An 18518-nucleotide genomic window follows, 5' to 3' on the forward strand; every position below is an offset into this window, starting at 1 on the left:
AAAAAAAAAAACAGTGGCTCAAGTCCCAGACCTGGTGGCTTAAAATTCATGCCAGGCACGTGTGTATGTATGCCCAAAATCCCAAGAGGAGAATGGAAAAGGGATTGTGGCATGGCCATCACCCCAGGGGGGCGATTTCTTACTGTTCCTCTGTGTCTCTCCAGCAAACGCATGCACCCTGTAACAAAAATCTCAAAAAAAAAAAAAAAAGAGAGAAAGAGCCTGGTTTTTACTTGAGGAGGGAAGGAAAACATACTTGGAATAAATGATTCTAATTTTGCCCTTATCATGCCTCTTTTGTAGAAAGCAGTAATGATTTTAATATCTACTAATATAGCCAAGACTAGTAATTTTTTTTTAAATCTTCTAATGTGAAGTTTCAAGTTTATTCTTAAACAAGGTACTTTTGTACTCAGAGAACAACATTCAAATAATTCAAAGGCATGCTTAAAGCCTCATGTATTCAGGGTTGAACGCATTAATATTTTCTGTAAATAAGTCTTAAGGAAGATTAACATAGAAATTTTGTCAGGTTAACTGCTGAGCATTGCTGCACTTAAAATCCACCCCATAGTTTATTCTTTTGATAATAAGACATGTTGTTGCCTCACAATAAACTCAGTTTTTAGGGCCAATCAAACCTGATTATTTGGTAAACAAGTGGCTATGTGTGCGTGCTTCATGGCTTTAGAGTTAACTTCTGTTATTCTGTATTTCCTCATAAACTACCATTTTACAGTTGTTTGATTTCTCTTTCCAGTGTGTTTATATAAGAACATGAAATATTTGGTACCAACCAAATTAAAGAGCAGGGGATGAGGTTGGAATATGGAGACAGCATAACTGAAAACTACTACACAAGTATACATGCGCATGTACACGTGTGCGCACACACACGTTCATACGAGACAGTAATCTGAGAGTTGGCAACAGGGTTAGTGTTTTAGACAATTTGGCATCCAAAATTGTGAAAGTTTACTATATTCTTAATGTATTTTCCTTTCCAGAATGATGGTAAGGAGTACTTACTAAGCAATGGTTAGTATTTGAAACAGACTAGATGTATAATCTTCTGACAGATTCTGGATTTCCAAAGTTACTCATTTTAATGTGAAGAATGAAACAGCCCTCTTCTTATGGTGTTAGAGCTAATTTATGTTGCAATTTTGAGTCCAACCCACTGAAAAGCAATTCTCCAACTCTTTATTTAGTGTTGAAATGCTTTTGGTTTATCTTTAAAGGTAACACTATTTTGGTTTGCAATTTCTTCGTATAGAACTTTCTTCACCTCATTTACTGACATCCCTGGTAAAAATCCCAAAGATTTTAAGAAGTCCCAGACAGTACTAAAAAATGATCAGAGCAAAAACACTAGAAGTATAGAAACTCTTTTCTGTCCAAACAAGGTAATGATTACACTTACAGACATTATAGTGAAAGAGCACCAACACAGTTTATTTTAATGTTTCTAATTTATGAGACTTTCTTAATAGTAAATAAGTAAATCTGTCAATACTGAATTTGAAATGCACAATGAAGAAAGAGTTACAAGTTTACTGGGACTACACAACTCCGCATAGTACTTAGCATCATAATTCTACAACAAAAATAAGCAGCTCAAGTATGCATGACAAATGTTTACTTAAACTTCAAATCCATGAACTTCCTCAAACTGTACACAAGAAGTTGTGTGGTGCATGTTAAGTTCATCTTTCTGGGGAGAGGTCCCATAGCTTTAATTAATTTAAGAGGTCCAAAGAGGCTAAGAAACAGAATCCAATAGAATTCTCATCTCCTTGTCTATATTTTCAACAATAATGGAAACTGTGGACCACACAAGGCTCACTTTCACACATTTAAGAATCAATTTTAATGGAAAGGGAGTATGAAAAAAACTCCCACAAATGTTAACTTGTAAGGATTGGGCAGGGGGAAAAACAACAACAACAACAACCTGTCATTTCTGAGTTGAGGAACATGTTCTGGGTTAAACAGAGGAAATGGGGACATAATGGTAACATAAGCCAGAACCAAGGAGACTCCTATGGAGTTTTTCAAGTCCCTAGAAAAACAAAACTTTTGTATAAATAAAGCAATAGCACAAATTTGAAATGCAATTTAACTCAAGTTCAACTTTTAGTTTCGGCATATTATCAACTTATTTTTATTTCTGAATATCACAAACTTCAATCAGAATACTTTAAAAAATATTATTCTGCATGCATTTAACAAATCTGACAAAAGGACAAGTATCCAGTTGATCTGCGTTTTAACTATGAAGTTTTAACTAAACAGTCAATTAACATATATTTTAAATTATTCGGTACAGGTAACAATGAAAAACATCAATGCAAGAATCGGATAGCGTCCTACCACTATGCACATGTTCATGTAACACTACTAGCAATTACCCTGAAGCACAGGCAAAAGTAGATGGAGGACTCTCCCTAAAAAGCGAATTTATTGGATTAAATATCATCATCATCATCATCACTACTGAGGACAAAGCTGCTCCCTGTGGACAGGGGCTCTTCTTCCTTAACATTCCCTAAACCACCCAAAGTCCCCCTCTCATCAGAATCATCGAATAGCTTCTCGTTGGAATCCTCATCATCAAATAATTTCTCGTTGGTATCATCATCTTCAAACAACTTTTCATCTATGCCTTCATCTTCCTTTACATCCGCATCTTCTTCGTCTTCCCTTTCATCTGAATCTTCAAACAGCTTTTCATCTGCATCATCATCTTCCTTTTCTTCGGCATCTTCAGGCCCTTTTTCATCTCCATCTTCTTCATCCTCTTTTCCATCAGACTCACCATCAAATACTTTTTCATATGTATCTTCCTCTTCTTCCTTTTCATCAGAATCTTCATCAAACTCCCTTTCAGAGCCTTCATCTAGCACTTTTTCAGAGCCATTGTCTTCAAATTCTGATTTTTCAGAGTCATTTCCTTCTAACTCTTTGTCAAGAAGGTTTTCATGAAGCTCCTTTTCAGAGCTCTCCTCATCAAAATCTTTTTCGAGACCATTTTCTTCAAGGTCTTTTTCAGAGCCATCTTCAGACTGTTTCTCAGAGCAGTCAGACTCCTTCTCTGAGTCTTCCTCTTCAGACTCTTTCTTGGGGCTATCCTCCTCTTCAAACTCCTTGGTGACGTCCTCTTCCTCAGAATCTTTGGCAAGACCATTCTCTTCATAATCATTTTTGAGAATCTTTGTTTTAGATTCTCTTGCAGGGCCATTCTCTTTAAGCTCCTTTTTAGGACTACCTTCTTCCATCTCTCTATTGGGACTGCCTCCTTTGATCTCTTTTTCAGGGTAGCCTTCTTCAGCCTCATTTTCTGGCCCATCTTCTTTAGCATCTTTTCCAGAAGTGCCTTCTTCAAATTCTCCTCCCTCTTCCATCTTTGCGAACTTCTTCTCTTCTATAGGTTCTTCAAATGCCATGCCAGTTGAGGCTTCTTGAACATTCATTGTAGATGTATCAGGGTGCTCTGAAAAATGCCTTACCCTAGAAGGCCCTGCCCTTTCTGGAGCACAGACAGAACTTGAACGCTGAAGGCCTCTATTGGCCTCGGGAGCATTGAGGAAAGCCTCCCATCCTCTCAGCCTTTCCTCCCTTTCTCTTGAGGTCTCCTCCACCTGCAAATAAATGGAAACTGCCATTAAAATAAATTCTAGGCAAAATAAAGTATTAACTTCTCTGAAGATTTCTAATATTGACAAAAGTGCTCTGATTTTATAAGGCATCTCTTCTTAGAATATTGAAGCGGGACCAGCAGTTGGCATAATGGCTATGTCGCTGGACTCCCATGTGGTCAACTGCAGTTCGAGTCGCAGACCCGGTGGCTTAAACTCATGCCAGGTGCATGTGCATGCATGCTCATGATCCCGAGAGGAGAATGGAGAAGGGGCTGCAGCATGGCCATCCCCCCGGGGGGGGGGGTTTCTCGCTTTCTGTCTCTCTCTGTCTTTCTGGCGAGCGTACGTGCCCTATAGCAAAAATTCCTAAAAAAAAAAAAAAAGAAAAAAAAAAGGAATATCAAAGTTATTCCCACTTTACAGTTTTCAAAACTTTACATCTTGATTTATCAGAGTTGACCTTAAATGAGATAATTTACATAAATCCTAAGCACCATGGTACTGTAGAAATGTTTCATCTCTTAAAAAACTAGTATTTGAGTTCTGTCTGTATCTTTGTAACACAGAAAAAAGGAGGAATATTTTAGTTTACTATGCTCTTTTCTTATCACTATTCTGAGCAAGCCTCAAAATTTTGAACTTAGAAACAAAAAGAAACATTTTAATTTTGACTGTTAAATATTATTTAAAAGAAGCATTGTTCAATGAAACATGTTAAAATGAACCTAAAACTTAAATCTGAAGTTTAGATCAGTATTTGTGGGCAGTGAAACAATTTGTGTGCTCTTGACGGTTGCAGAATTTACCTGATAATCTGTAGTCCCATCCCATGCTTGGGCAGTGATTTGCCGACCTCCGAACCATCTTCCATCGAGAGTCTGAATACATAAATCAGCTTCGTCTGGATCCCTAAAGGACACGGAGGCCACACCATCTGGGTGCCGCTACAAAGACAAAAAAGAAAAAAGAAAAAGAGGAATGATAAAATTTTAAAATACACACATTTGACAAAGTAGGTAATCAGTAATGTTCTCTCTGTACTCTGAGTTAAAAGACTTTATGTATAAAATCTTTGTTCCCTTTTATGCCAGCCAGTGACATACAATCAGCTGTTTCTTCGGCTTAATCTTACTAAAGAAAAACCAAGCACGATGTCCTTGGAAATGTTTTTGCTGACAACACACTAATGAGAGATAAGACAGTATAATTGTTGAAGTATGAACCCTGAAGTCAGACCTCCTGGGATTCGATCTTGGCTCTGTCAGTTACCATATGTAAAACCCTGGACAAAGTGCTCAATCACTAAAGTTTCAGTTTCCTCATCTGTAAAATGGGCATAATAATGTTTACCTAACTCAAAGGTTGTGAGGATTAAATAACATGTTAAGTAGTGGGTAATCAGGAAAGTCATGATGCATTTTTGCATAGAAAAACAGAAACATACATCATGACTTTCCCGACAACCCAATAGCTTATGGCACACAAGCAAATAGTGACTCTTTTAATCATTGTATATCAATTTTAGAGTTAACAGTGACCTGACAGCATGAAGAAATTAGAGAGAGAGAGGATTACAATGTGACTACACCTCGTTGGAGGGTGCTTTCTCTTCTCTCTCTCTGGCAAGCACACACACACTGGCAATTATGGGGAAAAAAAAGGATGAGGAGAAATATATAGGAGAACACTTCTTCTGATTGTTCTAAATATGGAGGAGAATAATTCATAAAACAAGGAAAGCATGGGCAAACAGGGATCCATGAGACCTCATACATTTTTGGGACCAGCAGTTAGCGCAATGGCTATGTCGCTGGACTCCCACATAGTTGACCGTGGTTCGCGTCCCAGACCTGGTGGCTTAAAACTCACTCTGGGCACGTGTGCGTGTGTGCCCAAGATCCCGAGAGGAGTACAGAGGAGAAGGGATTGCGGCATGGCCATCCCCCCCTGGGGGGTGATTTCTCGCTTTCTGTCTCTCTGTCTGTCTGGCGAGCACACGCGCCCTATAGCAAAAACCTCTCAAAAAAAAAAAAGAGACTTCATACATTTTTCCTATACTTTCTCATTAATAAAGTGATGATGAAAAAAAAAAAAAAACTCAAGCAAGGCATACCAAATCTATCAAAGCTTTTTACTTTTAATCTATGTTCATCTAATTATTGCTACCCGATAACTACAGCAAGATAGCATATATAAAAACATTCATCTAAAATTCTGAGGCATGCTGATGTCTGCTAACAACTTATTAAGCTGGAAGAATGATTGCTTTAGGATTCATGTAACCAAGCCATGAACTTACATCAAAGAGAAGGAGCTTCTTAATTTGTCCGAACTTTGAACACTCTACTCGAAGATCTTCTCTGATCTCATTCAACACCAATGGATCATCCTGCAAAAATAAACATGATTAAAATAGGTTTGCCCCTTTTCTTTTAACTACAAATCCTACAAATCAAATTTCTAGTTCTGACAAACCAAGAAGTAAAGAAAGCTTTTGTTTAAGGTTGGTTATGTTTGTCTGCAGTCTTACTAAACTTTTAACAAATCAAATCAAGTTCAGAACAGCTGCAGCTACTATTACATGTCTGCCCTGCTTTAAGATGGAGGAAAGACATAGTATGGCAGGGGGGGGGCTGAGGCACACGTTTAGTCAGAGACTGCTAATTCCTATGTTCTGCATAAGCACCGTTAACTGTACCGATGAGCGCCCTTTGCTGTGTGTTTTGGATAGATTTCTATTTATGAAATGCTGTAATGGAGACAGAGAAATCCTGTTCATTGCCTAAGTAGTCTAAGATTGTCGTGCCTCCAAGATCCTGTTTTACCTCACAGGGTAAACCTCATAAGGTTTCCTGTTCATCCTGTCTACTATGGTACAATAGAGCCACACAAACGAAGGGCTGTTATTAAGCACACAATAAGATATAGTCTTAGCTGTTGCTTTCTTGTAGCTATGAGTTTACTAAGAACATTCAAGCACTGCAGTTTCTAGTGGTCTTGAGTTCAGGTAGACTTTCTTCTTCACAATAAAAATGAATTAATATTCCCTGTGGGAATTAATAAATCTTTCTCCAAGTCTTAATGCATGGGAAAAAAGCTCAGAAAAAGCTGCATTTTCAACTTGAATTTCAGCTAAATGCAAATACAGGTCCTTTATCCCTTATCTGAAATGCTTGGGACTAGAACTATTCCAAATTTCAGATTTTTGCACATTTGCATCTATGTAAACGTATCTCAGGGATAGGCCCCAAGTCTAAATATAAAATTCACTTATGTTTCATATATTCCTAATGCATATAGACTGAAGGTAATTTTACACAATATCTTTATTTTGCAGCATTTTGACAGCAACCTGTCACATAAGATCAGGTATACAATTTCCCACTTGCGGCATCATGTAGGCACTCAAAGTTTCAGATTTTGGATTTTCAGATTAGGAATGCTCAACCTGTATAAATGAAGGTATCCTATCTATGGATTTCTTTTGATGTTAACTTACACTGTGTAGGAAACATTTAAATGCATCTTTCTTATAGGGTCTCCATTTTTCTCATCAACTAAAGAGACTACACAAAAAATGGCTTTCGTCCTCTAATGTTCTTCAAACAACAAACAACTGGTAGGCAGTTACTGAAATCGGATTTAAAACTCAAAATATAAAAACTTAATTCATTTGCACACTTCCGAGACTATTAAAACTACAGCTAGCACAACTCTGGAATTCTCTACATATAAAGCCTAATCTTGCAGAAGAAGTCAATATGTAATTTGTATTATCTAGAATTGTCAGATCTGAGAAGAATGGGGAGTGGGGCATAAGAGTCACTTGGAAATGTCATGTGGTGGCTTTTGGTGATGTGTATCTGGTTAGCTATTAGATTGTGTACTTCCAGAGGGCAGGAACCTGGCTTTACCGAGTTCTGTATACTTTTGAACATAGTGAACAATCAATAAAGGCTTTTTCAGAGTATTATATGCTATTCCTAAAACCTCTCTTTTATTCACCAAGGGAAATCAGGATATTGTTAAAAGCAAATGGAAACTGTTTCAAAATATTTATCAAATTTAAATGTTACTCCATTAGCCTGTGTGTGTTGGGGGTGGGGGGAGGAAATCACCTTTATTTCTATATTAACATTTCAGTGCTTTCCCCTTAAGACATCAAATCTTAGCAAAGTAATCTCAGTCCTCCGTTTTTACTTATGCCAGCTTGAAAAACTAATGCATCTTGATTGTTGAGTAGTATTCTGATGTTTAAAGATAATAATCCCCTCCTTTAGGAAAACTCTTTAGCTAGCTACACATGGAAATTTCTTTAAAAAGATAAGACTTTGCGAGTAATAGACCTGAGACTAAAATCAGACTCATGCATTGAAAACTTCTGTAGTCCCCTCTCAAATCTCTGCTCCCAGAGTGGTGTTTTGTTTTCCTCAGAGGAAATAAACCACGTTTCTCATTCCTCTTTCCACTCTCAACTTATGTGAGCCAGGACAGTTGCCGCTAACCACATGCGGTCACTGAGCACTTGAAATGTGGCTAGTCCAAAGTGAGGTGTGCAGTGAGCATGAAAGGCACACTCAATTTTGATTTAATACCAAAGGGGGAGAAAAACAATGTAACATAGCTCATTAACATTTTTACATTCATTAAATGTTGAAATAATATTTTGGATATATCGAGATCATTAAAATTCATTATTAAAATTACTTTCTCCCTTTCATGATATATTTTTATTGTGGCTAAAGAAAAACTTAAATTACACATGTGGCTGACTTTCTATTTCCACTGGACAGTGTGGGTACACACTGAGAAAACTACCATGGCACCTGAATTTTGATTCATCTCTTGGTATTCAAATTTGCCAGACAATGCACTTTTAAATAAGGTGGGATTTTTGGTTTGTTTTTTTAGAGAGATTTTTGCCCTAGGGCACATGTGCTGAAGCGAGACAGAGAGAGAACAAGAAATCACCCTCCAGGGGGAAAGTCCATGCTACAATTCCTTCTCTTCCATTCTCCTCTCAGGATTTTGGGTACACACACACACATGCCCAGTGTGAGCTTTAAGCGCCTGGGTTTGGGACTTGAACTGCAGTAGACTATGTGGGAGTCCAGTGACACAACCATTATACCACCTGTTGGTTCCCTAAATAAGGCTTTGAGAAGTTACAGTAAAAATATTAGCCTTCATTGTTTACCCTGATACCAAAGAGTATTTTTAGAACATTTGTCCACTGTTTGGAATTAAAACATACTCCACACCCCCTACCACAATATGATTTCTTTCTGATAGCTCAGGATAGACTGACAATTCAGTTTCTGTTTTCCACTAAAAAGTTCAATGCTAATGTCTGTTCTTTAGGTTCACAGGCATCTTCATTTGAATCAAACATGTCCCCAAAACACACAATAAAAAGAGGTTTCCTATTGAACACTTTTACCAAGAATTATATAACATCTATACCAGTGTTGTACAACAGAACTGTCTGTGATGATAGAAATGTTGTGTATCTGCACTATACTCACATGTGGCCAGTATAACTTAGTAACTAAATTTTTATTTAATTTACATTTAAATAATCAAGTATGGCTAGAGTCTTCCACGCTGACTAGCAGAGATCTAACTGATACACTGATACACTCTGATACACTTTGAGCTCAGACTCACAAACACATCTAACAAAAAATGTTGATTGTCATCCTTCTTGTTGACAGGCTCTTATCATGTTAGGTGCACCATGCAAGAGTAGGCAGGAGGTGAACGAGGATAGCATAATCAAGAATTTCTTTATCTGTGAATCCAAAAGTCCATCACTGCCAGGACAGTGTCCTGCCATCCTTTGTGGATTAAGCATATGAAAAGAAAACTTGTCTTGCAAAGATGCTAAAGAGAAAATGCTTTATCCACTGAGTGAATGGATAGACTCTAGCTTATGAGTAACAAGGGTTTCACTCACTCTTTCAATTATTTTTCATATAACTATTGGGGGCTTCTGTGTGCCACGCATGATTCTATGTACTAGGGATATAGCAGCAGACAAGGAAGATAAAGTCCTGACTCTCAGAGAGCCTGTGTTCTAGCAGAATAGATACAATTATTTTAGGTGATAATAAATGCTATGAAAGGAACAAAATGGTAATGTAAAGCCCTGTGACTCCAAAGTAAAATTTATACTAAGTCAACAACTTTTTCTTCCACAATCAGAAATCTGCAATCATGAATCGTATTTCTAAAAAGATTCACTGATGGGAATTTATAGACATTAAGGTAGAATCAACGTGGCTTTTGGGGAAAGAATATTTGTTTAGCTAGGAAAAGCTGTCTGTCCAGGGTGACAGACTCAAATAAGGCATCTCAAAGAGCAAAGCAGGAAGTAGAAACAAGAATAGGTATAATTACCCAGCAGACTTCTACTTACACAGGTTCCAGATGCTTTGAATTAAGCTTGCATTTACATTCACCTTTCCACGATAAAAGTATGGAATGTGCAAATCAAAGACCAGAAGTCAACAGAAATAAATGTCACCTAACAAACAACCTAGTTCCCGAGGGGATAAAATGTGATAAACCATAGGAAATTCTGGAGTAGTGTCTATTAGCTTAGATGTTGTGATCCATTTACGTATTCCCTGTAAAAGTCCCACCTGGGGATCAGCAGGTGGCATAGCGTTTACGGCACTGGACTCCCACATGGCTGACCAGTTTGAGTCCTGGACCTGGCAGCTTGAAAATCAAGGCAAGCACATGTGCACGCATACCCAAAATCCAAGAGGAGACTAGTGGAGAAAGGACTGCAGCATGACCATCCCCCTGGGGGGTGATTTTTCATATTCCCTCTGTCTCTCTCCAGTGAGTCCAAGTAGTGTATAGCAAAAACCTAAAAGAACCCACAGTTCCTCTCCATGTCTTTATGCTAGAAACAGTGTCGCAGGAGGTTGGGAAATGGGGGAGGGTGAGACAAAAGAAATCAAAGGGAAAAAGAAAGAAGCAAAACATTTAAGGGATACAATAGTCGAAAATTATCTGTTGATGATAATATATATAGTAATATTTTTGACTGAACCAATGAACAATGTACTCAGGATGGGAAAATTCATTTGGTATGCTGTGACTGAATGTAAAAGAAAGAAGGGAGGAAAAAACCTAAAAAAAAATAAAAGTCCACCTGACAAGGACAGTGTTTGAAAAAAACAGCTGGAGGATATATATACATGTGTGGTCTTAAAACATACTCCATTATCACTGCAAGTTTAAAATAACTCTACTACATTTAAAACATTTTTTGGGTCAGAAGAGACATCAAGCAATCTTACAAAGAGACCACATGTATCTTCCTAATGACCTTGGAAGATGCTCAGACTCAATGGGTGCACAAAAATCCTTATTACCTCACTACTCACTGATAGAGCTAAACCATCCACTTGAGAGCCTTCTCTAATGGGGCTAAAATGATATTGCCACTTAGCCTTTGTTTAAATGCACAAAAGGGACAATGATAGTCATCGGTTATCACTAGATCATTTGTAAACCTGGACTTTTACAATTATGAACATAGTTTTATCTCATATGTAATCTGGTATGAATAATTTCAGAACCAGCCAGAAAATAATAAATGTTTTTCCACTAATGACCACATTGGTCTACACTGGCAGACAGAGGTTAACAGAGGCAGAATGCAACAGAAAGCACCTTGAGAACAATTAATATTCCTTAAACCTCCTTAGTAGTTAGCTCTTCCTTAATCACTTTTCTATGCTGTTCTTGGAATTTTACATGGACATTAAATATTGTAATGTCTTCCTAAGAGCCATCGTTAAAGTTTCAGAAAATTAGGTCCTGAAAAACAATCTCCACTACTTACAAATGAAGAGCTGTATTCTATTAAACTAAGGTTTTTAAAGGATCGGACTTTTAGTACCAAAGTGAAGCCTGTATTTGCAAGTGTGAATCTGGTATTCTTCACAAAAGTAGCCTATACTTGCTAAAAAGCACTTAATCCACAAGCAGGTCCCATTGATCTTTTAATGATGATACCTTTTAATGATTTACCACAACAAGTAGCTGTGGTTTAGGGCCACAGTATGGTTTAGGGCCACAGTATGAGTATTAAATACTAACCTGGAATACAACTGAAAGAACACTGGGTTAAACAAAGGGAAACTAAAAAACTTAGATTCTTGGGTCCATTTCCTGCCTTGACTACTCCATGAACACACAGGATATGACATGAGAAAGACGGGGCAAGGCCAGCGTTGGGCACCCTGGAAAGAGAGCTTATCAGTACTTCTATTAATAAGACTACTTTGTACCTCAAAATCCATAGGATGAAACATATTTTTGATGATGACAACACGCTCATGGCGCATCCGGGATGGTCCTGCTCTCCTCTCAGGTCTCCAATCCAACTGCCTAATATAAGAAAACAGTAACAAAAAATGGAATTTTGTTTCAGACTTGTTGGGAGAGAGAAAACATACGTTGTTCATATAATCATTTACTGAGTATTGAGTATTTAACAATGGTAATTGATTCCAAAACAAAAATGTGTGTTTTAGTTATAGTTACTTTCAGAGGTCTTTTAGATATAAAAATAATGGACAGTGGAAATACGGACCCAGTGTCTGGTATCACCAGAATATATTTTTCCAGAGCAACTGCTGTGTGATTATGCAAACATTCCAATGAGATTCCTGAAAAATGCTAATTATATAGCATTTATGACTCTAGGAAAATACACGAGGCTAAAAAAATTTAACTGCATTGGGTTTTAGGCATTTGATCATTATAAAGAACAAACTGCACTGAAATATGTTAACTACTCCCTCCTTGTTAAAATTTTACATTTTGTTTATAAAATCTTAAGTCCCTATTTTAACCATTGTAAAAACTATGGTATATCACAACTGGGTGTTTTTATAATCAATTTATCATTAGTCAAAGTATTATGTTAGAAGTGTCGCTGGAACTCACTCTGGTCAAAGTATCATTCTGGCTAATTTCTTAAAACTAGCATGTTTTAGAAATGTGTTAAATATATTAATAATCGAAATGTGAAGATACCATGTATATACCATATACAGCTACGCAGTAAATAAAATGATAAAAGGTATCATTTCTTATTTTCAATACTCACTAACAAATCTGTATATAAAAATTTAGCTCCTGGTGTAGCTGATTTCGATCCACATTGAAAATGAAGTTAACTAGATCATTTTAGGCATGTATACTAGTACACATGCCTAAACTATCTTCTTTAATTTGATGTTCAGTGTTTTTGAGAGGGTTTCTATTAGCTCATTTAAGCCTCCATTATATTACAAACAAACACCCTAGCAAATTAAAACCACCACCACTGCCAAATCATTCCCTGAATAGATTAGTGAACATTCCTGATGATATAATGAAATTCTTTGAAAATAAAGAATTTGTGGACCATCTGATGGAAGAAAACTAGGTGGCCATTACCAAAATATACTCTAAGAAGAAAAAGTACAAACTTTTGTTGCAGGGACAGCTTCTTCTTATAGTCTTTGCATTTCTTCTTCTTCTTTGAGGCGTCATATTCTCCCTTCAGTTGAAACTTTGCCACTTCGACATGTAATTTGTAGCCTCTGATCTCATCTTCATCCAGAAGTTTTAATGCAAGTTCCACGGATTCTCTCTTTGTAAAGGTCGAATAAAATAAAACCAGTAAGTTATGCACTGAAATGAAACTTCAGTTCTTTAGCTGAATAATGACTATACGTACAATAGAGATTTAAATATAACTGCCTATTTAGGGATAAACAACTCTAGAATACAAATTGAGAAGCCTGTGTTTCAGATATAGCTGTCCCTGCACAGCTGTGAGGTTGGGCAAGTTACTCAAGCTCCTCGAGCCCCAATTTCTTCAGCTGTAAAAATCACAGGGTCCTTGAAATAAAATTATGAATGGAAAGGATAGAGACTGGCATATGGTAAAAACTCAATAAATTGTATTATTATTGCAAGTTTTGCCTCTTCGATTTTTCATTGCAGAATGAGGTGGTCAGACTTGGGTGATTTCTAAGGTACATTTCAGTTTCAAAATTCTATAGTAGTCCTATGTAAAAAACCAGATGACTCAAGAAACTTGGCAATATATACCAAATGTCTGTGCTCTATAGTAGAAACGGACAGACTGGAAGGTGTAATAGCAAGGAAGGTAACTGTAAATACTAGAGACAGTAGAGGAGGGGATGAGTAATAAGGGGTGGGAGGGAGAGGATCAGGGAAAAACAAACAACATAGTTAATAGACACAAAAACAAAAAGTTACTTGCTGATGATAATGTAGATAGTAATGTCCCTGACTTGACTAATATGCACTGTATTCATGCTGGGAAAAACCATGTTCTACACTGTAAAGACGTACAGTCATTAAATAGAAATTTAAACATTTTTTTAAAAAGAAGCTGGGACTAGTACAGCCAACCTTTTTATTAAGTTCACCAACTAAAATGTAGGTATGTGATATCATTTCTATTTTACTTTGTAGTTATTTTCAGGTTCTATAACATATGTACCTGTAATGCCCATTTCTCTTGCGCACCCTGCAATAAATAACGTGTAACAAATGCTCTTAAGGCAGCAGGTGTTCCAGAAATGATAGCTATCTTTGGCACTGAACTTTCCCTGTGTAATTTATGGTACCATAACTACATGAAATTTTACACATTTCTATTAATATTTGCTCTCTTCTCACTCATTCAAAAATATTTTAAAGCAGTAAGTACAAGTTATTATTTCCTTTATGGATTAATACAGAGTCAGGCAGGTCCTTTTATAAAAGACCAGTTAGTATGTTAGGCTTTGCGGGTCTCGAGGTCTCTGCTACAACCACTCAGCTCTGCTGATGACACATAAAAGTAGCTATACACAAATGCATAAATGAATGAGTGTGGCTATGTTCCAGTAAAACTTTATTCATATAAGCAGACGGTGAGCTGGATCCCAGTCTATTTCATCCCAGTGTCACTGGCTCTTTTTCTTCTTGGATTTTTAAAACGTGTTCTGGATTGATTATATATTAGGTCATTGTACTCTTCTGTTTTTCTACGCAAAAATGTGTCATGACTTTCCTGACAACCCAATACATCCGTAAAGAGATCTTTACAGTGAGAATTTTTTCAAGACAAAAGAAAAGAAGTACCTTGGTCACATACTTACATAATATTTTTACCTTGTAACATATTTTCTTAATGAATAACCTTACCAAACTGATACACACAGATACCATCTGAAATTGCAGTTTGCTATCAAACCTGTTTTGTATAGTTCTTGATCTTGTTTATCATCGATAAAAGATTACAGCTCTGGTTCTTGAGTTACAAGTGCAGCTATAAGAACCTTTTGACCACATAACAAACCTTCAAATAACAGCAAAGCCCATCTCCTTTAAGATTTCCTTGATTATCTTTGTAAAGTTTGACCTTAAATTCTTCTGTCTGAGGATCTCTCATAATAATGCCAAACTTGGACATAAGCTGTATAAATTCATCCACTGTAATGTCTGGAGGCAAACCTGTGATATTAGGAAAAATTTTAAAAAATCTTTATAAAGGCATCTATAATAAAACGGAGAGTTACTTAGCATTCTACCAATTACAAATCTCTAACTTAGGTGAGTGCAATGTGATTTTCTAAAATATATGTAAATATACCACATCTATTGAACTGAACAAATTTCACTTTTTAATATACTTGAGTATACATTAAAATTATGCTCTGCTTAAGCCTCACTCAATTTAAAGGGACAAAAAAAATCTGTAACTTATCTAAAGCAGGTTAAAAGGATGACATGCAAGTTATACACAAAGATTTATAATAAACGTACATATTCCTCACTAATGTTAGCAACTGATAAAAATAACAGTGATTAAAAAATGGGCTTTTAGAGCCAGCATGGTGACTACGGCGACTGGATCCCGCATGGCCTACTGTGCTCTTCAAGTCCTGGACCTGGAGGCTTAAAAAACACACCAGGCATGTGAGTGCACATGCCTAAAATCCCAAGAGGAGAATGGAGGAGAAAGGACTGTGGTGTGGTCATACCCCCTGCAGGGTCCTTTCTCACTTTCCCTCTTTCTCTCCCCGACTGTGTCTCTCGCAGCAAGCACAAGCACCCTATAGCAAATATTTAAAAAATAAGAAAAATAGGCTTCAGAAAAAGTGAAAATTAAAAATTGCTGAGAAAAATCCCCAAATCAAATATTTCCTAACCTAAATTTGTTTAAGAGATTTACATACCAGACACATATACATTTGTATTTCTGTCTTCTTCAACATTAAACCATCCTGAAAAACAAAATGAAATAAATTAACAAAACTCTTGCAAGAAAAGATTAAGGATCACATTATGAAATCTTGACAACATGGCAGTTTCTTTAAACTTCTAGGAACTTCCTCTTACTCATGAAACACAAAGACAGACAAACTCAAATCACTACCCGGCTTTCAATGCATTTGGATCTTTGGACAGACAATTAGTTTCGGAGCCCTGTCTGACAAAAATGGCCAGCTGACATTGATTCTTTATAATTCTGACAATACATTAAAGGAAAAAAAACTCATCTTTTTACTCCTTTAAGGCTATTACAATTTGCCAAGAAGTAATTTATGTACACACATTCACATTTACAATTTTTACACTCATGTTTTGCATGCTAGAATCACTTGCCTGACTCATTCTTTCTTTTTTCTCCCCTCTTTCTGGGATCAGCAGGTTCAGGGGGTATTCTTTGCGGAGGTTCCTCTACAGTCCTACTATCAACATCTTGTACGTTTGCAGTGGAACTAGATGCGCCATCATTAGAGAAGCCATAATTGGCCTGATATGTCGCAATGAAATCTTCAGTGATCTAAACCAGAAATTCAACACACACATATACGGAAATTAAAATTTATTCCCATAAAAAGTTTAAGTGGTCTTATATTACAGTATATTCAGTTATATAGGTAATAGCTGTAGTAATTAAAGAGTAAATGCAAGAATCGTCACTTATATAGAAAACTGTGCATAAAACAATAAAGATGACCAAAAAATACTTGGATCATCAATAGCCTGAGAAAGTATTAAAGAATTTTAAGTTATATGGGTACCTTTTGTAGTCATTTCATTTATAAATTACCATCTCTCTACATCCTAACTTGACAAAGATTACAAATAGATATAACAACAGAAGTACCGGATAATAAAACAGAGTGAAAACCAACAGCCAACTAATAATCTAATCAAAAAACTCACTTTTCTTTTACTGTATGGATACACAAATATTGGGTTGTCCGAAACATCATGAAGTATTTTTCTATGTAAAAATGTGTCATGACTTTTCTGACGACCCAATACATAGGTACCCTAAATACTAAAATATCTGTATGAAGAGAGGACACAGACTGGAACTCTGATCTGGTGTATAAAAAAATGGGCTAACAATTGTAAAAATAAATGCTCATCTTAACTCTATCCCTAATTACGTTATCATTTACTGTCTGAATGAATTAAGAAGAATCTGATTTTTATCTATCTTTCTGGCTTGTAAGGGGAAAGTACTATTGCGCAGTTCAAGAAATGTAGTTATTATCACCATACCAATTAATACTAGGCACACACAAGAATGGGAAAAAAGTTTGGGTTTCAGCAACATAAAAAGTTAAAAATCCATCCATTATCAGACTATTGTTTAAAAGTATTCAAATGACCAAAGAAACTAAATCTGCACTCAAATTGGCATTACCACTACAGAAGAGAACTAGTACATTTTAACAATTGGAGCAATCAGAATATGTACATAGATTCAAAATGTGAAAGAAAAGGTGAAATAAAGACTTTAAAAATTAAGAGTCCAATCACATAATGGAGATGCGTTTTCTATTATTGGCATGTGGTTCAATTAGTGTGCTATTCAGTATGCTTTTTTCCACCTACATGAGACTTAGATTAGGGTATTATTATCACAAAGTTTGCAGAACCAAGTTTAACACTAGCTCTTTTATTTCTACGCTGAAATAAAATACTTAACAATTTCCAAGTACTCTGAATAAATACACGCAGATCGCTTTCACCATATTTTGTGCATCTCTAGTCATATTCTTGCCGTTACATTGCTCAAACATTTATGCCTAGGGACAAAATTTAGTAGCAAAGTGTAGCAGGGTGCAAACAAAGTTCCATCAGTAAAGGTACAATAAACGGCTCCTTTTAAAAAAATCAAGATACATAGTAGAATAAGTTAAACATCTGATTTCCTTGGATAAGTGAGGCTGTCTACCTGAGATGAACAGCTACCAAATTTGCCTTTGTTGTTTTTCTTCTTTACAATAAAATGCAGTGTAATAACCAACTGTGACCTTCACGGACAAAATTAATAAGGCACAGAAAAGACTTCAGAATTACATTTAAGACACCATCCTAAAGATCCAAGTTCCTTCACATGCAACAGACACAACAAAAAGAAGCGTCACTATCTGCCAAAGACCTCAGCAAAGTATACCTAAAAGGAGTGTCCCGCGAGGATGGCCAGGCGGCCCGCTCTGCAGTGGCGCCGGTGCCACTCTCTTACCTTGGGGAACCAAGCCTTCTTGTCCAGGTCCCACTCGTAGGGGGTGTCCTCCGGTTGCTGCCCTAAAGAACTGGATTCTCCGCTGGGATCGTTCTGGGTGTCGCCGTCCTTGGTGTCTCCATACAATTCTTGCATTCGCAACTGTTCATCAAACTCGTCGTTCCCATTCAAGTTGCTGCCGCTCATGTTTCCTACCTAGACCAGGAGCTGGTTCCAGGCAAGCGAAAAGGCCGAGTGGCACTGGAGGAAAGCAGAGAAAAGGAGGTCGCCCTGCTCAGCTCCCGCCCCACCGTCCCCCG

General features: G+C 36.8%; 1 protein-coding gene across 1 annotated transcript; it reads right to left on the bottom strand.

The window, feature by feature from the left end:
• Positions 1-1434: 1434 nt before the first annotated feature.
• HTATSF1 (HIV-1 Tat specific factor 1) lies at positions 1435-18405 on the bottom strand. The gene is made up of 9 exons (XM_006160705.2): positions 18220-18405; positions 16338-16518; positions 15908-15955; positions 15028-15182; positions 13139-13302; positions 11951-12050; positions 5941-6030; positions 4448-4585; positions 1435-3641 (listed from the first exon to the last, which is right to left on the bottom strand). The coding sequence occupies exons 1-9, from the start codon at positions 18403-18405 to the stop codon at positions 2469-2471; spliced, it is 2235 nt and encodes a 744-aa protein (XP_006160767.1). The 3' UTR covers positions 1435-2468.
• Positions 18406-18518: the final 113 nt, after the last annotated feature.

Source organism: Tupaia chinensis, unplaced genomic scaffold (genome assembly GCF_000334495.1).
Source record: "Tupaia chinensis unplaced genomic scaffold, TupChi_1.0 Scaffold000706_1, whole genome shotgun sequence".
NCBI classification, from domain to species: Eukaryota; Metazoa; Chordata; class Mammalia; order Scandentia; family Tupaiidae; genus Tupaia; species Tupaia belangeri.